Genomic DNA, 8,876 nt, shown 5'->3' with positions numbered 1-8,876 from the left:
TTTTATTTTACATTGGATTTCTAATAAAATAATACTTTTTATGTCTTTGATTTTGCTGTTTAATAAATTAACCAATTTTGCTTTAGTCTCAACTAATAATAAATAAATAAAAGTTTAACAAATAATTAACACAAAATTGATTAATTTATCATAAATTAAAAATAAGTATCAAGAACAAAAAATAAAATTATTATTTTATTAAAAACTTAATACAAAAATTTATTAGAAAATAAATATAAAAAATCAAATATTTATTAGGAATAAAAAATATTTAAACTTCCTCTATTTGGATCCTCTTTATTTATAATTTTACTCTCCCACGATACCCTGAAAATTAATCAAACTCTTCGAAATGACAGAAACGGCGTCGTTCGAGGTGAAGAAGGGGGAGGGATAAGATGCTGAAGCACGTGCTTTGGCGAATGGGAAGAATCTGGTGGTTCTGTTGTGCAGGTTGTTTATGGTGGAGCTGTTTTTGCGTTACGAGACGTTTGACTTTGACTTTAAGTTAGATGGGTTAATCTCAGTTTGGGGTTTATTATCTCCCTTGAGGCAGTGTGGTTTAGCTTAATTTTTTTATAATTATGTTAAATTTGATTAAATCCAACGAATATTATAAAGTTCTAGTCTCCATCAACAACTATATAAAGTTGAAATCCAGTATACAAATATTGAAAATAATTTAATTTTTAAATATTTAAAAGACAAAATTAAAACACTTATTTATCCCTCCCATTTCATAGCTATTGAGGAGGGGATCATTTTTTTTTTCGTACCATAATTTCCTTTAATTTCCACTCATTCAAACCATAAACAATTATTCTACTCTCCATTTCCTTTTCTCTTCCTTTATGAAGACACCCAATGAAGAAACCAATCAAGAACTAATTAATCCTACGGCAAAGGTCAAGAAACCTAACGCCACTATTTTTAAACAACTTCTTGGAATTAGACTTTTTTTTCACACTATTATCGATACAAAAATTATAGAAAAAATTGGATTCAATTATCATCTAGTCCTATTGGAAATAGGATTGACCACAAGATTCGAGTAGGATCTCTAATAGTCCAAAAGACTTTAAACAGGCATAAATAGGAGAAGAAACTTTAAACAGGCATAAATAGGAGAAGAAACTTTAAACAGGCATAAATAGGAGAAGAAAGGAAGAAGTGCCTATCATTTGAACCAACTCCCTCCTCTGATGGTCTTTTGGATCTGAAAATCCTGAATAAGCATCACTTTGTTTTCGATTACCTGTCCCAAAAAATTTCAATTGCCCAACTGAAGCTCTTGAGATGCAGAACCGAGCACAAAAAGTTCTAACCAATGGGTATAATGTAAAGCTTTCGATCTAATTCTGCTTTTGATTACAAAAACATGTTATGCTTTTCCAACTCACACAGTTACAGCATATGCGGAAGCTCTTTTCTTGCCTAATAATAGATTAAAAAAAAATTAGACCAAGCCATCACAAATTATTGTAATCAGATATGTACATCAAAATCAAGAGTAGACAAGTAAAACTCAATAAGTATAACCCAGAAACAATTATTTGCATTCACAGATTAAACATGTATCTCAACCAAAGACTTGCACCTAAATTATTCAAAGAATTTATGTGCTCATGTATATGCATTACTGTGCCAGTGTCCAGTTCTATTTGAATAATGTATCCTAACTTCTCAAATATAATCTGACTTTTCAATCATTGAACAAAACAGTTAATTTTCCATGATATGATACTGTGAAAGCATGACAAGAACCCACATTAACTCAAATCCATAGAATTTGACATTAGAACATGGTCTAGTCAGAAATGGATATAGATAATGAGTAACTTCATTTTTGTTAGTCCAAAGGCATGTTGAAGTTAATCTTAGGGATAGCTAAATCATTAATTGCAAAAGTGTAAGATATTTCTAAAGTAGAGTTTTTTTTTGGTAAGCAAATATTTCTAATTGAAGGTTCATGTCAAAAAGTAAAAATAAAAAGCAGTCATAATTTGTGTACGACAGTTTTTTTTTATAGGCATGTACGAGACAGTTATATTCTATATGTGGCAGTTGTTTTCTCAGGCAGGGGGTTAGGCAATCCATTTCTGTCACTAAAGCCTGTTTGTGACAGTGTTTTGGTGCCATGTAAATTAGTCTCAGGATTTTGGTAGATCTACATTTTAAAAGAGATCAGTAATTTCCAAACATGGAAGGGAATACACAAAGCTTATCACCACAAAAGTTATTTCTAGTCATGTAACGAATCTTAATTTTACACACACGCATATAGTGGAAATACAAGAAATTCTAAACTGTAACATAGAAGTACTGGACATTATCAATCTGAAGTGAGGGAGAAGAAAATAAGGACTGTTGAAGATACACAAGTACATACTATCTTGCACTGAAAACTGGTTCTGCATCAGCTGATGGTTGTGTCCTTCGAGTGTATTTGAGTAGCAAACCTTCTGAAGAAAGACCCGGTAACTTCAGATCTCTGAAACATCCCAGAAGGGGTTAATTCAAATGTAAAAAAGATTATGCATTTGAAGGTAAAAATAATTATGAGATGTTCACCTGATATAGGGTTGAAGATCTTTCCATTCCCATTTTGGCCTCTCTCTGAAAAGAATAGAGAAACGCTCAGCTGGAGTGGAAGGCAAAGAAGCGACACTGAAGGCGTGGACCCATGTTTCAACTCCAATTTTCTCTGTTAATACCTCTCCTTCCACAAGATCAAAAGTGGGCTGCATTCCGTCTGGAATCTTCTGCCTCCATTCATCCATGAAACTCTCTAACTTCCTCTTACCCCCTTTTAGGATGTCTCTTGCAAAATGTATGCATACTCGCTTCTCATCCAACTTCCAGACTAAGCTAGGCATGCACTCATTTACTCTGTTACCATATACATTCAAACAATGCCTAGCAAGCACCCCAGGAAATCCATCTGATTCCAGTGTACTCACAACTTCATCTTCATTTAAAGCATTAAGTGACCAGTCATTCAACACTGCATTTTTCAAAATCATTCCCAGAATCATGTCCATGTAACTCCCGTCAACTAATCTCCAATACCCATAAATCTCCAGTGCCGAAAGAGCCTGCAGTCCGGACAATAATTCCTCATCACTAGCTTGAATATTGTCTACTAGATCATTCCAGTTATATAATCCTATTCTAGATTCCTGATTCTCTTCTAAATTTCCCATGTCATCCTCCTCCAATTTGTAAGGTTTTTCTGACAGAAGTGATTTAAGCTTATCAAGTCTGGGGGCTGTCTCAATAAGCTCCATATTACCAGATACAACTTTGAGTACAGGTACAACAACTTTCTCTTCATCACTATTACTATCATTCTTTAGTTGATTTTCATAATATTCTGAATGATTTGCAGGTGGTACAAGCAGAACAGAATTGGAAGTTCCAACAAACTTCATAGCGTATGTCTTGGATTGAGTACAAAGAACTGCATCTTCGTCAGGCTGTCCTCTCAAGACCACCCTGGAATAGAGTAGTAATCATGTTAAAGTTAAAAACACAAATTGGGGAAGCTGAGGGCAGGGACAGAGTTACAAGCAACTGATTGTCGGTCAATGCACACCTTTCATTCAGAACATCTGGGAGAAGTTTCTCATCAAGCTCTAGAAAGAGGAGGTCTTCATATGGTCCAAAAGATGGGTGATATGCAACAGAAATTGATGATCCAGGAGCTATATGTTTAAGTGCTTCTGCCCCTCTTGAACCCAACTGCGGAGGCAATTCCATTTCTCCCTCTCACTAAGTACAAAGCATTAGTTAGCCAAAAACAAAAATGAACATATCTTCACATACTACACTAGGCCAGAAGTTAGGGAGAGAAAAAATACAAGTTTAATCAATATTTTAGTATATATGCTTAAGGTTTTAAATATCGGTCGTGATAGCATTGTGGTCGTAGACAGTTAGAAAACCTTGATGTTGCGGCTCAAATCACGGTCACAGACCGTTTTTTAAAACCTCCATTGTTAGATATGTTTCTAGCAATTTGTTACAGAAACACTGCATAATAATTCTAATGTATAGTAGTTTATCCTTTCAATGTCTCTAGAAATATTATCATTGATTTTACTATTTAAATAGTTTATCTGGGCTTTACCAAATGAAGTTTATCAGAAGAAAAACACCAGAAGCTTAAATGAAGAAAATGAACCAAATATGACTAAAATGGGTAGCAAAAACTTTCTCTTTCTCTCTACTACAAATAAATTAGTTTCCTTTGTCCACTTCATCAACAAATTCCTTTTTTTATTTCTTTATCTGTGCTAAGACTTGATGAAGCTTCCAACTCCCAAAACCAAAGGAATTAAAATTGGGTGCTTCTAAAAGAGCATTACTTTTTTTATTGGCAAATGTCAGTTTGTTAGTTTTGTTACAAATGTCAGTTGGCGGGATTGGAACCCACACTTCTCCCCCTCCCTTCTCTCTTTATCAATCCTCAATCACTGGGCCAACCTTATATCTCCCAAAGGGCATTACTTTACTATATTATTCCTTCAATTACCCTAATCCGCGTCCATTTCATAGCAAGATTTCAAAATTACTTGATAGAAAAGCAAAGCATAGCAATAATCAAGCAAAGCAGTAATAAGTGACATTAATTAACATTTTTTTTAAAATTTTACCCACTTAGCCATGAGTAGCGTTCCTTCTAGGCTTCTTCAACTGTCGAAAACTCAAATCGAACAAGGGAAAATGGAATCTGAGATAATGAGATAAAATTGGTTACCTTGAATTATTCGTGTTATTGATTAGTTCTTTGATTTCTTGCAATTCGAATGCGACTCTTCGAACTGGAGAGAAGAGGGTAACCCTTCCCGCCCAAAATGGGCTGATATTTAAGAAAGGCCTCCTACCTTACTTTTTTTTTTATATATGTTATTGATAACAATTATTTATTGAGTTTTAAAGGAAGGAACCACTTGAAATAACTGTTGATATTTCTTTTTGGTTAAATTAATATTTTAGTCCTTTAATTTATTTTTAAAATCCAATTTGATCTTTTAATTTTTTAAATTAATTTAATTTGTTTCTTTAGATTAAATTGTAAGAATTATATGACAGTTCCCAGGATGTTCATTATTAACATTTAATAATGGCTATAAATGATAAATATAAAAATGAAATATTTTCAATTTAGAATAACGAAAATAAGATAAACTTTTGAAAGACTGAAATAGAATTTAATAACCGGAAATATATTTTACTAAGTTGAGTGGCGATCACATTTATCTTAATGTATTAAAATGACATTTTTATGGCAAATATTACTTACTTGTTAGTTTTTGTTAGAATGTTAGTGGAATGGATTAAAATTGTAACCTATTTTTTTCTCTTTTTCCTTCCACCTCCAACCTTGTATATCCTTAATAAAATGACATATAAATTCAATGAGTGTAATTCAATTGACAATTATATACGTTGAATTTATAAGGAAAGATCTAGGATTGATTCTCACATAATATACACTCCTAAGGAAGGTGTTACGGGTAGCAATAAGGGACTGCAGAAAGCAAGGCCCAAAAGACAAGCCACTATCCCTATCTATTTGAAGGACTACGCGCAGCAGCATGCAGTAACATTCAATATATTAAAACTGTACAAGTAACATGTTTCTAAACTAACTGAAAGACTTAAAGAAACAAATATATCCTACTACACAACTCAATACAGTTCAGATAAACAATTATTACATTTGAAAAGGGAACTAAAAAATTTATACTTGAACTCACATACTTATAATGTAGTTTATTTCATTGTATTTTCAGTAATTAATAAAAAAATACTTTAATAATTTATATAGCATAAAAAATATATCCAAGTCAAAATAATACATAATATAATTAAATTTTTCAATTGGTTTAGTTTTTAAGTGATATGAATAATAAATAGCTACTGTAAATTTAAGATAAAAATTCAACAAAGTGAAAAATACCATTTTTTCAATATTTATTTTTTAAAATAAAATTTACATTAACTTAAATAATACTAATAAATTAACATTAAATTAAAACTAATTTACTTAAGTGTGTAGTGTAATTTGATAATGCGTAATTAAACTATCCATATATAATGATAAAAAAAAAACTATACATATATTGATTATATCCAAGTGGGGTACACACACATATATATAAGGGAAGGTGTTGGTTTATATATTTTTCTTACAAAAGCAAGTGAGGAATTTTATTCCTGAGGAAATAAGGTGTTGGTTTATATATTTTTCTCCATAGTCCATTATCAAGCCCACATACATCAATCCTTTACTGATACTGTTAATTAATGGATTAGAATACATTATCTAAATATGGAAAATGTTGATGTTTTGTTTCTTGTCCACAAGATGGTCTTGACAATGCAATCCACAAAATGATCTTATCTTCCATTTAGTGTGATCCACAAAATTGTCCTGACATGTTTAGGACAACACTTGCTCACCAAAAGAGCCATCAAAATGAGAGAGAGAAATGGAAGCAATAAGAACCCATAATTATATAGACAATTGTGTTTCTCATCATCTATATAAAGAGAGCATTATTTCACCGGGGGAAAAAGAGCATTAATTTCTAATATCTTTAAAGTAACACTGAGAAATACAAGGTCACAAAATCTTAGGAAAAATGCAGGCTGTGAAGGAAAAGCTAAAAGATTTAAATGCTGCGCGTAAGGCCAAGGCTGAAGCAAGGGCCGAAGAAAAGGTACTTGAACATTGTATTGTTAATGCTCATAATGCAGGATTAGGAGGCAATAAAGGAACGATCCAAAAAAAAACACTAAAACTTAGACATTGTTTAAACCATTATAGACAATTTAGCACACCTCTTGTATCACTCCAATGTTGTAGGAAATTTAGAAAAATATGCCTTATCCTGTACTATATAGATGATTTAGCTCGTCATTTTTATCCTTCTTTGCTTTTTCTAGTGAAACTTCTAATAAAATAATTAATACACGTGACCAATTAATTTAATAAACTGCTTCTACTCTAATTAACATGAGAATTTTAATCTCATCCTTTCTTTGCTTAATGTTAGTCATAAAATAATGAAAAATCACAATTATATTTTTTTCTTCCACAAACTTTCATTGACTTTTGCCAGACATGTTTCAATTTAAGTGTCCCTAATTTACATGTCTCCATTTGTGGACAATATTGTACCTAATTGTCTAAGCCATATCTACCTTTATATCAATATATATATGAATGTAGAGGCGCCCATTTAATTATATTATTAGTTAATTACACTCTTCTTTTATTTGAATATTTTGTCTCTTGTCAAAAGAAACAAAGTGATCCCTCTACCTAATTAAATGATTTGACATAAATAATTAATGCATTGAACTTTGGATTAATCAGAATTCATTTCTTCCAATAAATGGAAGGATTAGGGGAAAAAAAGTGTGCCACTCAGCCTATAACATTCGTTATGGTTTTGCAGGCTGAGAAAGAGATCGCTGATGCCAGAAAGAATGTTGCTCACGAGGTTAGGTTGGCAAAAGAAGCTGAAGCAGAAATGGATATACACGTGGAAAAAGCAGGAAAAATAGCTGAGAAAGAAATATCAAAGCATGCATCTAAGAACCCTAATGTTGGTTATAGCAACATGAATACTACAGATCATGCTATGTTGGAAGCAGCAAATGGACCCGCCTCTACAATTAACTGAAAACCATGTTTATAAATGTTACATTTTATACAGCTTCAAATAATTATATATGAAACAAATATGGGTGGTGTATAGGAACTAATTAGTGTGATGTATAGGAACTTTTTTAGTAAATGTTACATTTTGTAATCTAGCTAAAAAAAGAGAAATCTTGAAACTAATTAGTGTGATGTATAGGAACTTTTTTAGTTCACCTTTTATTCCTTTCCATGTTATGATATTTCTTTTCATTTTATGATATTTGGTAAGATTGTTTTTCTTTTCATTTGATATATATATAAAACTCATCAGTCTGTTGAATTGTCTTTAATAATCTCTTGTTTACTACAAGATTAAAAGATATTCACGACGATTTTTAGCCACAAATGAATTGTTAGCAAAAACATATATTTAACGTCATTTAAATTTTGTTTAGATAAGATATTCCTTTTTGTCAACAACACTAATATTATTTAGAAAATAATACTTATTCCAACGATAACTTTAGTCACTTATAATATTTACCAACAACCTCGTCAAATGGTTGACAAGTAGATAGATAGATATTACAACTACACGTCATATTGTTATGAATGGTATCATAATTTAACAAGTATGTCAACAACTTCAGACTTTGCTGAAAAGATATACATTTGTATGCAAACTATTTAGATGTTACTGACAAATGATTGAATGACCAATATTTATCGCACTAATTTTCTTTTTTGTTGAGAAATATATAAGTAAGCCAACAACTTTGGACCTTGTTGGGAAAAAATATACCTTAATTTTATGCCAAACACATTCATAATAGTTGGAAAAATGTACTTTTTATACCAGTGTAAATTGCATCGTAGTTTATTTAATTTTAATTGAAAAAATAATATCATCATTAACTTTATTACTTTTAAAAAAGTAATTTGCATATAAAATTAGTTACATAGTAGAAATTTGTTTCGGCTAATAAAAAAAATAGAAACTTATTAATTATTTCTATTGTGTTAGAAATTTAACAATTTTGTAGAAAAGAACAGTTAAACTAAGGTTTAATTATCCTTTTGGTTTCTGTAATTATAAAAACTTTTCCTTTTAATTTTGTAGTTTGAAATGTCCCATTTTAGCTCTTATAATTACAATTTTTTAACCTTTTAATGCTTGCGGTGTAAAATTTCCTAAAACCATTACATCAAAATCCTTTAA

The 8,876-nt window shown here is 31.0% G+C and overlaps 2 protein-coding genes across 4 annotated transcripts; one reads left to right on the top strand and one right to left on the bottom strand.

The window, feature by feature from the left end:
* Positions 1–984: 984 nt before the first annotated feature.
* On the bottom strand, positions 985–4,879 carry LOC114417355 (sister chromatid cohesion protein DCC1-like). 3 transcript variants are annotated; one of them, XM_028382523.1, is made up of 5 exons: positions 4,760–4,879; positions 3,596–3,771; positions 2,572–3,495; positions 2,390–2,491; positions 985–1,434 (listed from the first exon to the last, which is right to left on the bottom strand). In XM_028382523.1, coding segments are annotated over exons 2-5 (1,191 nt in total). In that variant the 5' UTR covers positions 3,760–3,771; positions 4,760–4,879; the 3' UTR covers positions 985–1,433. The 3 variants fall into 3 exon arrangements, with proteins under 3 accessions (XP_028238324.1, XP_028238327.1, XP_028238325.1); XM_028382526.1 differs by lacking the exon at positions 4,760–4,879 and adding an exon at positions 4,660–4,733; XM_028382524.1 differs by lacking the exon at positions 985–1,434 and having other exon boundaries at positions 2,173–2,491.
* A 1,721-nt stretch (positions 4,880–6,600) lies between these two features.
* Positions 6,601–8,010, top strand: LOC114414312 (late embryogenesis abundant protein 6-like). The gene is made up of 2 exons (XM_028378592.1): positions 6,601–6,728; positions 7,470–8,010. Exons 1-2 carry the CDS (start codon positions 6,651–6,653, stop codon positions 7,695–7,697), a joined length of 306 nt encoding a protein of 101 aa, XP_028234393.1. The 5' UTR covers positions 6,601–6,650; the 3' UTR covers positions 7,698–8,010.
* The last annotated feature ends 866 nt before the right edge of the window (positions 8,011–8,876 follow it).

The sequence above is a fragment of the Glycine soja genome, chromosome 6 (genome assembly GCF_004193775.1).
Source record: "Glycine soja cultivar W05 chromosome 6, ASM419377v2, whole genome shotgun sequence".
In the NCBI taxonomy this organism is placed as follows: domain Eukaryota; kingdom Viridiplantae; phylum Streptophyta; class Magnoliopsida; order Fabales; family Fabaceae; genus Glycine; species Glycine soja.
The sequence above is the reverse complement of the archived record's forward strand: the minus strand, read 5'-3'. Positions and strand labels throughout refer to the sequence as shown.